General features: G+C 35.1%; 1 protein-coding gene across 1 annotated transcript; it reads right to left on the reverse strand.

The window, feature by feature from the left end:
• Positions 1-1,865: 1,865 nt before the first annotated feature.
• LOC125657094 (uncharacterized) lies at positions 1,866-21,279 on the reverse strand. Its single transcript, XM_048887726.2, has 2 exons — positions 21,042-21,279; positions 1,866-3,721 (listed from the first exon to the last, which is right to left on the reverse strand). The coding sequence occupies exon 2, from the start codon at positions 3,643-3,645 to the stop codon at positions 1,990-1,992; it is 1,656 nt and encodes a 551-aa protein (XP_048743683.1). The 5' UTR covers positions 3,646-3,721; positions 21,042-21,279; the 3' UTR covers positions 1,866-1,989.
• Between the last annotated feature and the right edge of the window lie 803 nt (positions 21,280-22,082).

Below are 22,082 nucleotides of genomic sequence, written 5' to 3' on the forward strand. Positions count from 1 at the left end.
TCCAACATGAGAGAATCCAAAATCTGTTTTCCAGGGCGTGATAAATTCCAGGGTCCTAATTTATACTCGGCACAAACACTTTGTATTTTTACTATAAATTCACATAACTGTACGTTCTATACAATGATGATATTGGCAAGGATGATACATTTCAAAATGCACTACATGTAATAGCGCTAATAAACATGAAGACAATCAGAACGGGGGGTGGGGTTATTATTGTTGTTTGAATGAAAACATCTAGTATGTTGCTGATTTCTGAAATATATGTACAGTACATTTACAGGATATGTGTGGAAATAATTTCATTATCAAGGAATTACAAGCTGTTTTAAAATTGATTCCTACAAGAACTTCCTTGACTAAATCGAATTCCAATTATTTTTTGTACGTTTATGTTTAATGATATGCAATTAATTTTGCTGCCTTTGGAACAGTTTCCCCCCAGTTTTTAACCATTAATTTTGATAATTCGCATGAGGGTACATATACCTTAAGAGTTTCATAGGAATATTTCAAATGCAATATGTATCATGCATGACCCAATTGAATTCTCTTCACAAATATATGTTGTAATCCTTTTCTCAATGACGGTAAAATATTTCTAAAATTAAATATCTACATGTGATATTCATTTTTTTAATGCTGTGAACTGTATATTATATATTCGTTTTCGTCTATTATTTTTTTTTTTTACATTTCATATATTTTGTTCTATATTAGAGAGCGATAAGACCAACGACACGAACAATTCGATAAGTCCTAGGGACGACCCGTCCCCTCCTCAGGACAAACAAAAAAGTTATACTGATAAAAATATAATGAAGGGCAGGGCGAACACGGACCCCTGGACGCACCAGAGGTTGAATCTGGTGCCTAGGAGGAGTGAGCCTCCCCTGTCGACCGGTCACACCCGCTGTGAGCCTGATGAGATAAATCATACGTTAATTTAGATTTACCACTGAATGTTTAGGAATACAAACATTACGTGTAAGAATCCGGAACAATACAATAATATGATTTGAAAACTCAAAGCCGAAACAAAGTTAGAGAAGTTGTGCTTGAATTGCTGTTTTGAAATACAAAAACACGCAATTCAAGTACAACTAATCTAACTTTGTTTCGGCCTCGAGTTTTTAAATCATATCCATCATTGTATTGTTCTGCATTCTTGTACGTAATTTTTGTTTTCCTAAATATTTAGTGGTAAATCTAAATAAATTTAAAAGTTTGTACCGAGAAAGTCCCTAGGACTTATCGACTTGTTGGTATCGTTGGTCATATCGGTTCTTTATATATATGTTTATATATATATATATATATATATATATATATATATATATATATATATATATATAAAAGCACTGAAAAGGCCACGACACTGTTGGTTATTTAAAACTCAAATTTTCGACGCAACCCGCGTCTTTATCAAGAGACATAAATTACATAAACAAATAACACACAAAAACGACAAGTATCGATAAACTACATTGGTGAGAAGAGTGATACACTATTGTACTGAGTGATAAAAATGGTGTTGTTGGGTTTTTGTGCTTTTATATATATATATATATATATATATATATATATATATATATATAAATATTGAAAATCAGAATGACACATTGTTTACATATTTGAACTGCCTGATGAACCATGCAGACATGGAGAAAGCGCTAGCAGTAAATGATTGTTTTTTATGGAATGTGTCATTCTGATTTTCAATATTTATTTACAACTGTGCCGAATAAACTTCTAATATAAATATATATATATATATATATATATATAGAGAGAGAGAGAGAGAGAGAGAGAGAGAGAGAGAGAGAGAGAGAGAGAGAGAGTCTATTAGAGGTAAGAAAATTCAAGAAAATATTTTATTGAAAAACATCAAAGCTTTGTGAATTCATCATGAAAGCCATTACTTTTATGCCATATAAATAGCTTCAATCACGATGTAGCTGTTACAATACGCAAACAACTTCCGCACTACTTTAGTTTTAACATGTTCCGAAGTGAAGATCGAAGTTGTTTGTTAAGAATGCTATGTAGAAATGGGTTTACAACAACAGAACACAACCCCATAGTGGTTGTCACTACCAGTAATTGAGCGTTGAGTGTTGAAAATTCACTGTTTATCGTTGTTAATACTGTCAGCGGAAGTGGCATCCATAGACAGGCGAATACACCAATGAGAATGGCGATACGTTTGGCGGCCTTCGCTTCTACTTTCCGTTTTCCCGCCACTTTGTTTTTAGGGTTCATGACACACACTGCCCCAGCGTAAGTAGTTTCCTTCTGAGCGACTCTGTTGACAACTCCATTAATATCAAAGATTTGTATGACATTATCGGAATTGGCACCTTTCCGTTTCTTCTTTCGAGAAAACATGGATTTCTTTTTAGAAGGAGAAGACGGCGTATTTAAGAAAACTTTTACAGTGGGTTCAGGTGCCTGATTGATTTTATAATCGTTGTCGGGTTCTTTTCTATCCGGTTTTAGATTCTCACATGTGTCATTTTCTTGAACCAACTTGGAATCAAGTCCGTTTTTACGTATTGTTTGTGATTCTTTTTCTATAGGTTTTCCATCTGCTTCATTAAATCTTGATTGAGACTTTTCAGACACATTTTCTTTTACACTACTTGCTTCAACATCTATCCCAACAGCATTGTCATTACTGTTATAAGAAGTGGTCATCATGCCCTGATTCTCCGACGTGTCAATTTCCTTAACCTTACATTCTTGTTGATCTTCTACAATTCCTTCTACGTCGTCAATGTTACTCTCTATCTCCATATTAGTATCGCAGTATTTACTAGACCTTTCTTCACTAATGTTACTATATGACGGAGATTTGGTGGTTTTGGTAACCGATATATCAGTATTGCTATACGATTTATCCACTCCTTTAAATTCATCATTTATCATCACTTGTGGTACCACTTTGTTTTTCTTGCGAACTGAATGTTTGGCCATTCTGATTCTATGTTTGAATAATGTAAACATTATTAAGCCATAAAATACAACGATGACTATCAAAGTTCCAATTCCAACGGGAAAAATCAAAAATAAATCATGCGTTCCCCAGGACAAATGATCTAATGGCGTGCTTGTTAAACACTTGTCGTAAGAAGGAGAGTCCACAAAGACAAATACTGATAAAAGACCTAATCCGGTGGCCGCACTCCAGGACAGTGCATTCAAAATCGCTGTCCTCTGGGCGCGGCCATCTTTCTTGAACGGGTTTGCCACAGATTGGTACCTTTCATAACTAACTGCAATGAGCATAAAAAGCTGCAGGGTATCACAAAATGTTCGGAAGAATACTGCTGCACTACATATGATGTCCCAGCTCTCTTCCGTCCTTGAAGCCGTGAACAGGTAGACACGCAGAGGAAGTAGTGTCACACACGCGATTAGGTCACCAATCAACGTGCTTATTAAGGTAGCGTTGATGTATGTCCGAAGTGAACGATTTTTCAGAATACAAATACATATCAGAGTGTTTTCAATAATCCCCAAGACAGCAGCCAGAATGATCACAACATCGCAAAATAGAACCAGCGCGTCTGCTCGTAGCTGAAAGTTGTCGTCTGCTGAGTTTATGACGTCATAGTAAGACGTTGTGGAACCATTCATCATACAATGATGTAGTTCTCTATCCTTATTCCCGTAACAACCAAGCAAGATCGTTGCAAATCCGTTACATTGTTCTCACCTGCAAAAATGAAAATATTATTTGGATGTAAATTAACTTTGCGACCTTTCTGAAATGTATAACGCTCTGCATCTATCTGAATAATGTATAGTTAAGAATGAAACTGGGTGATTTTATTCTCAGTATTGATTAACGATGTAAAGTGTTCCGAATGGCAAGCAAATGGTCACCAGTAATTAGCTAGGATGCCACGTGTATCGGGAGCAAAACTGGAGTATTTGTTTGAATACCCGTGACATTATTTGAGAAATATCAAAGTGCAGAAAAGGATTAGTGTTTTTCCGCTCTTTATTTGATCCAATTCTCCTTGTGGGTCGAAGCCAAATGATCGATTGACAAATTGAAGCCTGGTTCTGTTTTTCCGTTCTATGATTATATCGCAATAAAATTTGATTCACAAACGGGTAAACGCATCGTTAAGAACTCATTCCCCCACTTAATTTCATATTTGTCGTTTGTTACTGCTAAGGACTTTGACATTTGATTTTGCATGTCATGTGCAATTATTTCACTGGAATGCTGTGGACTGCTATTTTCTTGATTGCTGTGAATAAGATTTTACCTACCAGCATCTTGATGTCTGAAGAGTCCCAACTAGAAACTCCTACCAAGTGTAACAAAAGTTAAATGTTTACAGCGCAGTAAATGTTGTACATATATTTCCAAATATGTCGTCCCAATTAATGAATTTCGTTTATTGAAGGATTTTCGCTCCTGAGTACGGTGGACGAAAACGCTAGTTTCTGCAAAACGGAAACCATATGGAAACTTGCGGAAATCTGACGTTGAGGTTTCCCGTATGGATTCCGCAGTGCGTAAACGATTACATAGTTTCATACGTATGAAAGTCTTAAGAAATTTTTGCAAAGTATATCTGTATTATCTAGATTTATATTGTATAAAATGAAATGCGTATTTCACATTCTTTGACCACCAACTTTCGTGGTACATGTATATTTAGTTGAAACGAAGAAATGAATACTCTTTCTCGGATATATACCTTTTTGACGTAACTGTGGAATTTGATAACTACTAATTGATATTCCCCCAACAAATTCCTGAAGTAAAACTCCAGTGTAATATGAAGTTCATGTATTGACGTATGATCAGTGAGTGCTGTTGTGGATCACACGAGCTCTCCAAAAATGAGTTTGTTTCCTGCTAATGTAACTATTATTAATGTTGATGACGCAAAAAAGTAGACGCTATAAAAATAATAAAACAAACTGATTGTTTGGCACTGATGTATACAAAAGATCGCGTAAAAAGTTACTGATATGAAAACAAACTTCTTATCACTATTAAAAACAGAAGTTTGTCAACAATCAATTGAGATGAGATAGCATAAAAGTGTTTATTCTATATTGAAAGGAAGATCAACATCAAAGTATGACTTGTAAAATCTCCAAAAGCATGTACATGTAATTAACATACAAAGTGGAAACCTTTCTCTGGTACCAGTGCTAAAACTTTTAAATGTGAATAAGTGTGATTCTTGAGAGAAAGATTATATGCTAGAGTTCGTCATTAACAATATTTTGTGGTCATTGGTGATTAGGTCTTCCAACAGTCTGCTGGAATCCCCCTGGGCACGAATTGTGCTCCTTTGTTGGCTGACCTAACAATAATAACTTTCATTCATATGTCGATTCGATATATCCCTGTGTGCTCGAAATAAAAGACACCAGAGAGTCTATCCACTTCTGCTTCATACTGATATATTTTATTAAAAATAGACATTAACGGCAAACTGACAACTCAACTGTATGACAAACGGGATGATGTCAGCTTCTCCATCGCTAACTTCACATATTCATGTAGCTTTGTTTCATTATCACCTGCATATAGTATTTATCTATCTCAACTGATTCGATACGCAAGAGCTTCTTCTGCTTATGGTCAGTTTTTAAATCGAGGCAGGCTACTGGCAAACAAGCTGATCAATACTCTCCTTGAAAGTCAGCGTTTCGCAAATTCTATGGTCGTTATAACGATCTAGTTTGTGAATACAACTTATCTTTGGGTCAAATGCTGTCTTACGTGTTTCATACCGATTGTTAGACCGTTCTTTGCAAACATTTTGACTGCGGATAACTTTGTTTACCTGATCAGGATATAGGGCTCACGGCGGGTGTGACCGGTCGACAGGGGCTTAATCCTCCTAGACAGCCGATCCCACCTCTGACTATATCATAAATTATCGAAGCCTTGATCTACACATGTTGAATGTAATATGCTTATGTATGCAGACGACATGGCTATTTCTGTTGAATCCCAAGATGAATTGCAAACAATGTTAAATTATCTACACTGTTATACTGAGGAATGGAGCTTGCCAGTCAATGTTAGCAAAACCAAAACTCGTAGTCTTTAAAAACGTGCACTGTGTAAAAATGAATCGTGGTCTTAAGCCCCGTTCACATGCGCTGATTTACTCACGGGGTGCAAATTTTGCTTGTGTGCAAAAATTGCACCCGTGCGTAAAAGTATATTTGCTCAGCGTTCACATGATACTTACCAAATTAGGGTCAAATGGCAATGATTCTCAAAGTTTGATAAAGATGGCGGATTATTTTCGATTGAGAAGGAGGATTTTCCCTTACTGTTTAGGTGAAAAATTTGATTGATCAAGATATGTCTATGACACTCTATGCAATATAATGTTTGCAGAAATACGGTGTATTTATGAGAAAAGTGATATCATATTCGGTGATACTGCGTTTGCTCCTTTTCGGAGCCGATCCCTCGTGATCCACAGTGACGACTCCACGAGTGTGACGTTGTATACGGTGTGTGCGTTCACATGACGAAAAATACACTAGGAGTAAATATACACATATGCAAAAGTAAATTTGCATCTGGTCTGAGTAGGTGCAGACTTACACCCGGGTGTATATTTGCACATATGTATATTTACTTTTGCATATATGCAATTGCGTTCACATGCTCAAATTTACACCCGGGTGCAGATTTTGCATATATGCAGAATTTGCATCCCGTGAGTAAATCAGAGCATGTGAACGGGGCTTATATGAATAACATAGATTTAGATTTGATAATGAATGTAAATATCAGGCATTTTGTTTGATTAGAATGATGATTTCTTAAAAACACAAAAGCGTATGAAGAAAGTCGAAAAACACTGTTTGCGATTTATAGTACATTAAAGAAATATGAACTTAATGATTATGGAAATATTATGAACCATTTTTGAAATGGATGTTTGTAGTTTAGTACTGAATAGAAATTTCACAGATTTTTTGATTTAGAAAAGGCTCAAAACACCCTTAGTATTGGAAAGAAAACCCCAAACAACATGGTGTATTTGAATTTGGGAGCTTGCCTTCAGCTGTGTCAATGAAACTTAAGAATCTTCAAATATTGGGTCAAGTTAAGAACAACAGAAAGTTATAATCTTATGTCTTGCTATGAAATGACAAAAAGATTTTACAATTTAAAAATGAATTGCGTTGCCTTGGTTTAAATTGGTCAGAAAATCATGTAAATCAAAAATATTTACTATTAGAAAACAAACAATTCTAGATGAAGGTATTGCCAACTCTTCAGAAGGTTAATTATTTGGACACATGGTTGATAATTTCTGCGTGCAAACATGTTTAACCAAACCTTTGGATGAAAGATACAAAAGATTATTGATTATGTTTAGGTTACCTTACCACTTCTTGAATATTGAAGTAGGCAGATACTATTAAGTAGCTTAGCGTAATATATTATAGATTACGTAAATGTGGTAACCTTCATCATATTACGTCTGTACTAGAAGACGAATTTCATTTCATATTAGAATACCCACTGTATACTGACTTCATCATATTTCGTCTGTACTAGAAGACGAATTTCATTTCATATTAGAATACCCACAATGCACTGTATGCTGACTTAATCATATTACGTCTGTACTAGAAGACGAATTTCATTTCATATTAGAATACCCACAATGCACTGTATACTGACTTCATCATATTTCGTCTGTACTAGAAGACGAATTTCATTTCATATTAGAATACCCACAATGCACTGTATATTGACTTCATCATATTACGTCTGTACTAGAAGACGGATTTCATTTCATATTAGAATACCCACAATGCACTGTATACTGACTTCATCATATTTCGTCTGTACTAGAAGACGAATTTCATTTCATATTAGAATATCCACATTGCACTGTATACTGACTTCATCATATTTCGTCTGTACTAGAAGACGAATTTCATTTCATATTAGAATCCACAATGCACTGTATACTGATTTCATCATATTTCGTCTGTACTAGAAGACGAATTTCATTTCATATTAGAATACCCACAATGCACTGTATACTGACTTCATCATATTACGTCTGTACTAGAAGACGGATTTCATTTCATATTAGAATACCCACTGTATACTGACTTATGGCAGAAGTATAGGAAGACGTATTATTATTCCAAACCTAGTGTTTTCAAATTAAAACAAGTACTTATGACTAGCAATGCTAAAGATTGTTTTAAGAATGGGAAAAGTTTGAATGTTGCTACACTAGTGAGAAAAATTGCATTAATGTTTAAATTCTATATATTTGTTCCCTCTCTCTGTCTCTCTCGTCTTTGTCTCTAATTAAACATGTATTTGTATTGAAATTCTGATGAGCCAGTTAGCTTATAGAAATAAAGAAACTAAAACTAAAGCTTACAACAAACTCCATTCTGTAATTAACACATCAATATTAGTTTCCGTCAGCAATATCGATACAAACAAAAGGATTTCAAACTGCAACTAATTATCAAAGATCAAGACGCATAACACACCTCGTTCCCTGACCAAAGGAGCCCTGTGGCTCATAGGTACAAAAAACTATGCAATATACAGGTAATTAGTAGAGGGTTAGATAGTAATTCTGTAGGTATTAAATGTAAAATTATATAACAAATGTTCATGACAGAAACAAAAAAGATCGATAAGACACATGAAACAATACGTTCCTTTCTATTCCATTACAGGAAGAACAATTAGCAAGAAAACCAAAGTGCCCATTTGGGTATATTTAGGCAGCATCCAGTCAATTCAAATGTTATTTCCATAAAGAAGCATGGAATTTAAAGAGGTTCGCATCAGAGTTTTGTAGTATTTCTACATAGAAGGGGATTTATGAAACTGTATACTTGTTATTAAAGCAACATTGTGTTAAACTTGACGCTTTTACACTTAAAAATTAAATTTCTGCGCAATTTATTTTTTGCCCAACCTATGACGTGAAATAGGTAGGGTCTGCTCCTTCGCCAAACGTCGACATTTAGGAAATAAATTTCATTAAAAAAAATATGAGGGCATGAACTGTAACAATTCACACCAGCATACTTCATGAAACCTACATGTATGCTGGCGTGAAGCGTGCATTTCTTAACTGTTCAATATTTAACCCGTCATTAATGCATGAAGCAAACTGATTTTGTAAATGGGGACATAATAATTTATGTATAGTAAAACATAATGCTTAAGTAAATATCAAATACCGGCTCTGTCAGATTCGGAGTACCGTCGTCTGCCATTTTTGCTTGTTTACGTTGTTACGGTAACGTCAATATTGAACGCTCATACTCGGAATGTTTCGGGCGCATACAATTTACGCAATGTAAAGTTAGCGTTCAATAAATTCTCAGGATATTGAACGCTAACATTTTCTAGATTTTACGCAGATTTTATATTAGACTATTTGTTAGCTATATAATAATATACATTTATTGCATGATAGTGAGGGAGACATGAAGATTTATTCGCCCAAGAAAAATCATATTCCCCGAGGGCAACACCCGAGGGGAATATGATTTTTCTTGGGTGAATAAATATATATTATTACTACAGTAACTTGATCCGAAGAGTCGGATCACGTCGAGTTGACAGGCGCGGATCATCAGATCACACGAGACGTGATCCAACTCTTTGGATCAAGTTACTGTAGTAATGATAAATTTATTATAGATCCCCTTCTGCATTTTAAATCCACATTTAAAAGATGATAAATGTAATCCAAAATATCAAAAAAAACCCACAGACATACCATGAAATTATGTTCTGTGTACGTAGTTTTGTTTTGTGACGCGGTCAATATTTTCCACAAATAATGTTGCGTTGATGCATTGTGACGGCATCAGTTTCAGAGGATACTGATACGAAATCCGAAAACCACAGTGTGGTGATCCGGAAAACCGGATCACACGCTGTGAAATCCACAGTATCAAAGAACGATACATTGATGGGTATATAATAAATCTTCATATCTCCCTCACTATCATGCAATAAATTGTTTATTATACCGAAACAAAGCAAGACTCAAAAGTGCATTTGAAATTGGAGTCTGTTCATCTATATAGCTGAGACCGTCCTAACGGTAACACCGCGCCGTCAACGTATTACGGTAGAAGGTACAAACAACGAAATACATTGATATGATAGCCAGTTTTTGTATTTTCATTCTATTTGAATGCTGATTTACTTGGTTGTTTTTGTATCAACCAAAACCATGCATTCAACTGTGTATCAGAGACCCGCATATTTTGTGCCTTGCGAACTATGAAAGTAGAATGACTCGGACTTATTGTGACGTCACAATACACTTCGTCTACCTTGACGTTAAATTTATGGAAAAGGCACGAGGCTGCCCAAGGGGTAAATATGATAGGGAAATATGATGTTTGAGAGGGAGATCAAACTCCCTGTCGAGGCCTCATTACGTCACCTATGAATAGACCTCTCCTATGTGACGCAGCACAATATACAGATTTGTGAGCAAACGAACTCTGGTGGAAGTTTGAGAGGGAGATATGAAGTTTTGTCATCCCTGGCATGTGACCGTTTAGACCAATCAGATTACGTGTTACATAGAATTCTCATACTGAGGTATAATAAATGAAGTGGTGGATCTGAGATGTTTTTGTTACTCTTCTTTATTATACGCATCTGTTCATGACATGGAAGTTTTAAAAATATTTCACAAAATGAGGTTATGTTGGAACACATTTTTTGCTATCAGAAATGAATATTTGTGTATATAAAAAGATAGCTACCCCCTACCTGTCAATATACCTCAGTGGATGCACATTGAATAGTATCCGACCCGGCCGGCCTAGTGACAGTGTTTAGCTATGCCTTATCTCGACAGAGAACGCATATTAAAATCAATGGAAACATGGTCAAATGCCATGTATTTGTAGTGCAACTGGGAAAAAAGCGGATATTTTAAAAGAAGCTATAAATCAGTAATTAATATAAAATCTGTGTCACAAATTTGAATTTGTGATCACAAATGTCTTAATTAATCTATAATTTCAAATCAGTAATTTTAAGAAAAATAGCCCAATAATTAATCCGTTGTCACAATTTATTGAGTTTTAAAAGCACGTTATAACGAAAACGATTTATTGATTATAACAACCACCTTAGATAAACTTCAAAATTAGATCTATATACATGTGCATGAAAGGTGAAGATAATGAACAGTGATCAATCTCATAACTCCTACAAGCAATACAAAATAGATAGTTGGGCAAACACGGACCCCTGGCCTCTGGTGGGATCAGATGCCTAGGAGGAGTAAGCATCCCCTGTCGACCGGTCACACCCGCCGTGAGCCCTATATCCTGTAAGTCGTTTTACAAAAGTCGAGGGGTGGTGTTTTCTTAGCAAAGCTGGATCTACACTATGACGTACATGTTATGTGAGAATGCTTTCAGATTACTCAGTAATTTGCAATGTACTGTTCTAATGTATTTGAAATAATTAAGATTATTGTTTAGCATGTGTTTCTGTGATAAATTTTCCCCGCACATTGTTATTGCAAGGTTCCATCCTTGATCAATGGTAAATGCGTATGCTTATGTACAATTTTAACAAATCACCACCTTCATGTTTGAAGAAAGTCATATTTTAAAGGATTTTTCATTTTGTAGGCTTTCTTGTGAATTACAGGAGACGTGGTTTGTGAAATTTTCACTGCACTACAACACGGGAGCGGACATATAGAAATCTTAAAAAGGGGAGGGTGAGCCGCGACTTCTGTATGTGCACTTTCAGCCCAAAATGGGTTTGAAGACCCCCAAAAGGCAAAAACTGATTACATTTGTGGTGTTGCAACCCCTCTTTAGATCTGCCTCTGCAATTATCTTTATAAAATTAATGTTTCACTTTTTGTATTTTTTAAATTCACTTGGAAGAAGGCATGATCTTATATTCTGTAGAATCATTTAAATTCGTGGGGGCCAATTTTTACGGGTTCGTGGGGACGTAATTTCGTGGATTTATATATTTGTAAGAAAGATAACTCTGGGATGTTTGCTTTGTCTTTATTCGTTGAGGATGTAAATTCGTGGGTGAGGGGTAGCCACGAATTCCACGAAAATTGAGCCACCAAGCATTCTAATGATTCCGCAGTGATCCCATATTCCATTGTGGTTGATTTGTTTCAGGATATTAATTATTAAGTGTAAATCTAACTAAGATTACATATCTTGCATCCTCTGACGATAACAGATCCAAAACATCTAATTTTGATTTGGTTTTCTAATCGCGAAAAGGCGGTAACAGAATACTGGTAGTTCAGAGAATTGGTATTTGATCCAGGGGTTCCTGGTTCTAACCTTGGCATTGTCAGTCCTCGCCTGTTCCGTTATATCTAATGTCCTCATAATAATATCCCAGGACTACAGTGTATATGAAAATACCTACATGTACATGTACCAAGGGAAGAGTCTACGGGTCCAGAAAAAAAATGAGGGCGGATGTACCAATCATGTCGTTTCAACTACGCCACCAAACCTGGATTTCTCGAAACAATCTTTATTCAAAACTTGGACGTAAAAGGTGTGACTTGTTACTCAAATTCTGTTTGAATAATAGAAAACTCAGACTTAGGTTTGAGATTTTGTCGAGAAATCCCAGCCAGATACAGCGTAGTTCAGTCACAGACAATTATATCGCGTGGGTTCGAATTTATACTATCAAAGGGTAGCACCTTCGAACCCAAGTGATATCACTGCATGTAAGTTCAGTGGTAGGGTATCTGTTGGAGACCACAATCAAATGTAAGGGGTCTAATGTGTGAATCCCGGTTAAAGAACAGAAATACAACATTTATAATCTATAATTTTCAATTCAAAACAAATGATTTGTAATCTAGTAATTTCATTATTTGTGATTGCGACGTATCAATTTTTGTATTACAAATTATTAATTTTAAATACAGATTATTTACTTAGCATTTGAAAATGAAGACCAAATCGTTTTCTAGAACACAATTATATGATTATGCGAAACCAATATAGAAAATTGAAATGTCAAAACTATAGGACAATTTGTCAATAAGCTATGTGCCTGTGTGGATTACACTGTACAACATTCCTCCCCAATCAGCACCGGCCACTGATACAGTACGATAAAAGAAAGAAACCCGTCCCCCAATAGTTGTCTCCGTTTCCATTACAGACTACTGTACAGAGGTACATTTTAAACCACTGCAAAACAGAGCTGCTGACATACCAGATAAACTAATATATGATATATCAGATATGATATGAATGTTTGAGAATATACGTGAATTACGTCCAAATCAAAAATTGAACAACTACATTACCTTGTTCCTGTTTTTGGCAGTAGTTGTACTCATTATATTCCTGTTTTAATGGTACCCCAGACAAATTATCCTAAAGATGTACCCGTCATTATTGGAACAAATTTTATTCGTATTTGTAGAAATGACTTTGAATCAAGTACATCAGATGAAGAATTACGAGATGAATACAGGCATTTGATTTCTTTAGAAATGTCTGAGTTTGTTGACAGGAAGCTAGGCATCAATACCATTAACCGAGAATAGACTTAAGCCTAAATTTTGAATCCAACTAACTTTTGAAATACGAGTAATTTTCATTAAAAATCAACTTTTTTAATGTATGCTTATATTTGATTTTTTTTTTTATATAAACCAGTAATTTATTAAGAAATCTGTGATATATAAATCTTAAGGTATAAGTATTCAAAATTTTGACTTAATTAAGTATATTCTATGTTTATGGTCTTGAGGCCAGGTACGGATAATTACCTTACGGACGGATGCCATATTTCAGCTGGGAAAATTTCCTTATCATAGTCATTTCGTGTTATTTGTGGCATTCCCTGTAGAAACTAAATGCCTAGTGTTCTTCAGGAATTTATGAATTTGTTTTACAGCATCTATTGATTGCTTTTTATGATTGTAAAATCATCAGTCATGGACTTTATTGTTGCATTAGCAAAACCCGAAGTGCAAGCTAGATGTGTATCAATTTTCTCATAATCAGTTAATACGTATAAAGGTATATCGTAGAATAATGACCGCGGCATTCCTTTGATCTTTGCAATAAACGTGATATAATAGCTATGAGGGACCCATTTTCGCTGCACGGTATTTCTCCAAAGATGGGCCAAAAAAAAAAAAAAAAAAAAAGAACAAACCAAAAAAAAAAAAAAAAAAAGAAAAGACCCCCCCCCCCAAATAAAGCCAACAAACAAAAAACCCAGCAAAAAAAACCAAACAAACAAAAAACAACCGCCGTGTATCTTCAACCTTGGCTAGTTAAGAAGTCGGGGACCTAGGTAGGCAATCTCTGAATGAATCTGCACAAATGTAAAATCATTCTGATCGACATACTTATTACCATAATGACGTTAATCCGACCAACATGAAAATCCTCTAATTTAATTCTACATCTGATAAAATCCTATAACAACTGGTATAGATTTTCATTTGTTGTGACCTAATGTCAGCTTTAGGTTGTAGGAGTCAAGATTTTTAGGATATCAAAGGTTTGGACCTCTCGATGCACATTTTCACCAGTTTGAGATCAACGGAAAGGTTCAGTAAATTGATTGATCGATTGTATAATGTTTAACGTCCCTCTCGAGAATATTTCATTATTATTCTAGGATTGGTAAATCTACATGTAAATATAGTTTGAATAAAATGATATTAAATTCAAGATTTCTGCAATGGGCTGATTCACATACCCTAAAATGAAATATACCATCATACTTCCATCCAAAACTCATACTTCATATCATTTGAGTTGATTTGATAATGATATAACTACAATTATTTTTTTTTTAAAGACTCTTGATTCTCTTCCAAATGTGCACTAAGTGTTCTATTTCGCAGCAGCCGAGAAGTTTGTCTTTGTACACATTTTTTTTTCATTGACTATTTCTTATAACATACATTTATTGGAACTCATGCATGTAATTTTATCCTTGGAATTTTTCTTCGTAATCTCACTTATATCTCTCTTTGAAAAAAAGAAATCCAAGTCAAAGTTTAGCTATAGTTAAAGCAATGAAGAGAAACAGCTAATATGATTATTCTCGAGACAGTGAACAGAAATAATAATGATATTGATATTCAAACAGCACTACTAGGACATTTTGTGTCATTCTTGCACTCCATTATTGACTAACAATGTAAATTCGCTGGATTAAAAATTAATACGAATGCTGATATAACCATGCTTTGGAAAATCGACTTTGAAAACCATATTCGATATTTGTGACCTAAAAACTTAAAAAATCTCTCTCTCTCTCTCTCTCTCTCTCTCTCTCTCTCTCTCTCAGAGAATATACCGTAATGTTTCAGCGATTAGATTTCAGTTATGGCAAAGATGATTCAAAATGGCTAATCCTTTACCAATATAACCATGATTTCAATCATAGTATGGAAGAATGATTGAACATATTTATTGGCCTCGTTTCATTAAAGTTTCGTCTTGACGCATAAAAAACAACGTCGTTCGATTTTAAAATTCAGCGAATTCGTTCCAGCTTGGGTTAATCTAAATTCACAAAATGTTAAATTTGGTCCCTTAACTTAGGATATGTGCCTATGAAAACGGGGTCTAATTTTTCCCTGAATACGGCGCATGTTTGTTTTGCGTGATTAATGGTGTCAACCGTAGCGTCAAACGCATTGTTGTACATGCTTGCATCTGAATGATATTTTTGCTATTTCCAAATACTAATATTTCTAAATAGTGAGGTAAAGAGACTAATACAACACAAATTAAAACTGTAAGATGAGACAGATGAAGTCCTGATTAGTATTTTAAATTTGATCCCCAATTCTTCCTATCCAAAATAACAAAAGGTAGTTTCCGGTCTGATACAGTGATACTCCGTTAACACAAAAACAAGCCGCAGAAATCTCTAGAGCATAATTTTCCTACAGCGATTCACACATGAAACGATCTAGTGTTCCAAAAAAAACAACAACAACACACCTGCCAACTACATCATATGTGCCATTGTAGGACTTTGAATCCACTCAGACTAACGGGCAAATGGACTGAAAAATGCCGAATAAAGTGATCGGTTTGTGTACCTCATAGTCTGCATATGACTAAAAATGGTTTCGTTTCCAGATCCCAGGGGCAGAGCATGAACCCCATTCCTCTTCTCTAGATTCTATTTTATAAAAATTCTCCTTTTGTTTACCCTCAACTTGTATTTATATCAACAAACTATAGTCATCATGAAAATGAAGATAAATTCAAATTGGCTTGATGCGAATATTTTTATATAAGGTGAGGATATTATGACATTCAAATAATACCCCGCTTCGTTAAATAGATAATAATTTGTTATTAATAAAATATACCTCAATTCTAAATTAAATTTATCTTGCAGTATCTGAGTCATTAAATTAAACGCCAACAATTTCATGAAATGATAGAATCCGCACCGAAGCATTCAGAGTACAAGCTGACATTCTTGGATTCTATCTGTAAGGTGGCAGGGGACAGTTTCTTTGGTTTTGAAACATGTGGATAGGGGGTATACACCAAAGTCAGATTATGACAGATTAATGAAAAATCATATTTCCCTTTTATGTCAATACTTGTATTTCATATTAGTGTAGTTAATAAATTATGACCCTAAATTACATGTAATCTATAAATACTGCTGCTGGTGCACAAAACATGCTCTGAGCAGGTTCCCCTTTTTTGCTTTGATTTTCCCTCATTTGGGCTAATCCGCACCACCCCCACACTATCACAGTACCAAACATGGGGATTTAGACACTGTGCACAATCAAGAACCCTATCTGCCCTTCTCAAAAATCTACCTCTCATATGGGGCCATCCACCTTCCCTCACAGCTACAGACCTTTTGCTAGACCCTGCATGTTTTCATCGGAATTTCTTCAGCAACTGACCACGTGTCTTAGTTTCGTATTTGCACCCATCTATATGCTAGGAATCATGGTGGCACCTACATCTTGTATATCAACATTTTTACTAAGCACTCAGCTACATTTGACATGCATCCTAAAATTATTGTATACATTTTTACACATGTAATATCACTTCAAATACGGGGTAATTCCATTTTTTGAAAAAGTTGACCGGGCCTATAGTGCGAAACTGTCCCCTGTTACCTTTAAACAAAGATGTCGGACTAGATATAGTTTGGTAAACTCTGCTGAATTTGTTGTTTTCTCCATTATCAATTAATTCTTATAATATTTTGATCATATTTTACAGTTTGGTACCAGAAAATACTATTACTGTACATGAAATCGTAATTTTCAACAATCACTGGTTTTGATCGATGCATTTGGGTGTACTTTGAGAATTTACTTACATTTTACCTATGATATCAAACGCAAATATATGTATCAGTGGCAATAATACTTCAGGTTTTAAACTTGACGAGAAAATTAATATATTTTCACCATAAATCAACTGCAATAATAGCTATATAATGAAGGAGATTGGTAAATATTGGTATACTGATACGCTCACTGATTTGCGATTTTTCAAACTATCTTGTGCCATTATTCACCAATATATAAGTTTGATAACCCTATAGTACTTGCATGTTGTATGTATGACGTCATAATAGTCACCTTCCCTTACCTGTTTTAAATACATGCAAACTGAGCAATATCAGCACACGTTTTCCTTTTTTTAAAAAAGTGCTGGTCAACACCAACTTGATATATGTTATTGATTGAATTATACCTACAATGTATACCGTAATATTCCTTTTCTCGACACCTGTGCTCTTTATTTTGTGATCGAAAAAACAAAACATACCCCACAAAAATTGTATCCGGCAATTTCATGAAAAAAGTTAAGATAACGAGCAGTGATCAATCCCATAAATGTCCATTTGTGGTATTACTTCCTTTTTCGGAGGTCAACGTTCATGTTAGGCACCAGTACAGAAAAGGGAAATCGAGAAGATGATTTTTTTAAAAAAAACCCATACTTTTAGAGTGTAACGAGAATATATCAGTAGCTAAGAAGAAAAGATAGCTTATTGCAATAACAACTCCACAGCAACACGATGAGCTATGCGTGGTTGTGAAATAAGAGTCTGCATCACGTTCAAAATCCCGCTTGAGTAACCCACTATTATTTTGTTCTAACTGACCATCTCAGATGAACATTTAGATACTAACGCGACCTCTCAGAATAATACGTATGAATATGAGAACCTCATACTAGATTCTGCATTAACATATAACGTCATGATGAAAGAGAAGATTGGTTTTTGCCGGATAGCGCGCCGACCTTTTGTATATTGTATCACCACACCTGACATTTCTACCATAACATGTTCCTAGATGTTTTAGGCCGAAAAACGGATACTTCACTTGTGAAGCAACAAATTGCAATTGGAAAATAGGAGCTATAAAATATCCCATTGTAGGAAATCATACGAGAAGACCAACTCAGAAATCTTAAAATCTCAAACACCGCATTATATCGGATTAGAAATACCGGTAAAACATTTACACTAAGAACAAGAAATACTATCGTTCCAAAACAGCGTGTCACTTCGTTGGATCAGGCATGCAGATAGGGCGAGACTTCAATGAAACAGGTTTTACTTTTGCTTGTAGTTACCAATCACACAGAAGGTCATCCAAACACACTGGAGGTCATCCAAACTAATTTTTATTGAAACCATACGTCCAACAATCAGTGAGGGATGTGACAATTCACAAGTCTTGTTTTCACAGTTCTCAAGAACAGACACACTTTCTCTTGAATGATAGTATGCTGTTTTGGTACAAAACATCTTGAGATCCATCACTGTTCGTTATCTTTACCTTTATATTCAGCAATTTTGAAATAGAAAATATCTATAAGAAAATCCTCCGGCAACATAATATTGGATTGTGTTGTTTTACGTCCCATTCGGGAATTTTTTTCGCATGGAGAGACGTCACCAGCTTAGATGAAACACCACAAATTTTGACCCATGCAAGTGGCTTATGGCCGTAGCAGTGAGGGTTCTCTATCTTGCTAATACGCCTACAGTGACACGGGACCTCTGTTTCAAATGTCCTATTCGAAAGACTCGTGACTTTCACAAACAATCACTTCCTATGCTAAAGGTCTTAGTTTTGACGTCACTTCCTATGCTAAATGTCTTAGTTTTGACGCGGAAGCGAATGTCCTAAAACATTAAGCTTCAGCGACCGCTAAAATAATATTAAGAATCTGATAGGAATTCAGGTCAACACAGAGACAGAAAGAAATTATAATGTGTCAGTCTGAATTCATTTTATAGTCAGACATGCTTTATCTAATGTCTTTCTAGTTTAGACACGGACAGTGTAATTGGATGTCTAGGAAATAATGTTTATGTAAAGGGTTATTTGTCGTTCATTGAATCTTTTTTTTCCAATTGATTTTTTTAGATTGTACAGACTATCCGGTTTAAGTATCAATTCAAAACCCCTGAAATGAAGAATTGATTGACATTTTATACAAATCTTTGACTGGTTTTGAAATTCATTAAATATATAACAACAGCATAGGCATAGCTCTCTACTGGAGTTCGTGAGTGATAATATGATTTTATTTTAAAAAATCATTCATTGTGAAAGTCATACCCTGTAGATTGTGTCTGTTTAGACTTGACATATTGATATTTAAGAAGGACTATAATAAATTAAAAAAAACACATATCCACTGGGCAGCCTACAAATTGAAACATTATATTCGTGAGACCTCTCGGTCTATCAGCATGATATTTGTTTACAGAGTGTGGTAGGATATTAGTTGTATGGAGGGTTTCTTGACTGATTTCATCGTATTTCTACTAGGGCAAGGTATAGCATTTATATGGATGCGGTAACTAATCAAGCGTTTGCACCTCGCAGATTTGTCTGACGGTCTTGGGCTTTGGTCGAATCAAAGACGTAGGGATATAAGGTAACCGATTTGTCCAAATTATCTAAACTCCATTTCCCAATGAAACTAAGCAGTTAAATTAAAAGACTTTTGCAGATGCGAAGAATATGATGCCATTATACGGATCACAAATCACACAGCGGTCACGTTTCGATAGAATCGACAAAATCAATGCTTAATTGATCCTAAATTGCATAATCAATGCTTCTAGTCGGCTCGGGTATTAGTACGAAGGGGTCATTGGAGAGGAAACCGGAGTACCCGGGGGAAACGCAATGTCCGAGTGGGCGACCTCAATATCCTCTCACATACAACCACTCCCCATCCCAGTAACCCCCACACTCTCTGAACACCCTTATCTGTAACTCTCATCTATATACCGGTGTGAGCACACCCAAACATTCAACAGTAGATAGTAAATCTGAAAAGCAAAATCGTGTGGAAAACTTCGTGATCCCGGGGCTAGATCGTGCGGAAAAGCTTCGTCTTATCTGAATTTGCTCAGTTTTACATTGTCAAAACTAAGTTGCGCCTTTTGAGTCAATTTGACAAAGATATAATTTGTGACGTCATATTAACCTTGCTCGTAAGCACCCAATGCTCACGAGTACATACGTAGATTCCTTTAGATAATCAGTCATTGTAAATAGATTATTTTATAATTTAAGGTAAAAATCCGACAAAATAGGATTTCATTCTCTACAAGATTAAAACTACACCAGTACACAAATAGTGAGGAGAAAATGATAGTTACATTTACATCCTACTGGAATCCTAATCTTTTCTATGGAGACAGTAAGTGTGCCCCAAAATAAACGTGTTATTCCAGCTCACCACTCAGGTTTACCTTCTTTTTATTTTATTGAGATGTTATGAAAATGATACACAACCAAGTGAGCATTTCGTGGTTACACACAAGTCATTCTTCCACTTAGAGAAGAATTCTTTTTCGTTTTAAAGCCTGTCATAGCAAATACATGTACCTAATATGACAATCTTTCTCAATACTAGTAATAACTAGTATAAAATATACACGTTGTATTTCTGAACTACTAATTAACACAGTTTAATTAGATGGTATTTGTACCTACCTGTGACTTTACGTAACTCCACTAGATACTCGTGGAGAGTTGATTGACTATCTCGATTTTAATACCTCCATGTGCTGTGTCTACGGATGTACTGACACTCAGCATCAGAAGTCGATATGATAGCATCTCAGTTAAAGTATACCGCGTGTCGTACAGGTGCGCTGACGCAGATTCAGGCTGGTTTCTTAGTGCCACCTTAATGTATCTCCTGCACTCGTATTCCTTAGGGAACAAGAGAGGAAATTCTGAAATGGAATTATAGTCTTGAGACAGTTCATTTTAGATTATCATCATACTGTATATTTATCCATTACCCATTCCATGGTTTTAGTACTGATAGACTGACAGAGAAAGTAATCCGCTCGTAGTTCCATTATGAAGTTTAATGAAACCATCAGTTTTATAGCTCTTTTTATAGATATTGATCAAATTTGTACCTATGGTGTTTAAAGTATTATGTACCCGAGATCGCAAGCATTTCCTTTCTCTTTATCTAACTTTTCAAATAACTTTCATTCTTGGAAAACATTTTGTTTAGGATTATCATAAATACAAATAAAACAGTAAAACAAATTCTGAACTTCCAACTTTCATCACTTTAGGAGGTCCGATGCACTCACTAAAAATATTTTTGACAATACTGAAACTCGTGACTAATATGTCGCACAAGTAATAATGAAATGATATATCCAAACGCAAGATAAAGTATCCATATGTTGACTGGGTTTCGAGATTTTATGTTTTGAAAATTCACATTTTACAAAGAAGTAGGGTTGGCACCTACTCTGACGAGCTGATGTTCTCTGTTAATACTGATCTTTTCTTGGTAATACCTCTTGGCTACCAAAACATATATTGATGCACTAGACATTTAAAACACAAATACACTGTATATTACAAAGTAATTTTGATGCAGAACATCAGATTGGCTAAAATAAATATTTTAAACTACAGTGTTTAGTTCTAAAGAAACACACAGAAATTGTAAAATGAAATATTTTATTTAATTGCTTTGAATGCTCACTCTTACAAAAGCATTGA

This window comes from Ostrea edulis, chromosome 7, assembly GCF_947568905.1.
Source record: "Ostrea edulis chromosome 7, xbOstEdul1.1, whole genome shotgun sequence".
Taxonomy (NCBI): Eukaryota; Metazoa; Mollusca; class Bivalvia; order Ostreida; family Ostreidae; genus Ostrea; species Ostrea edulis.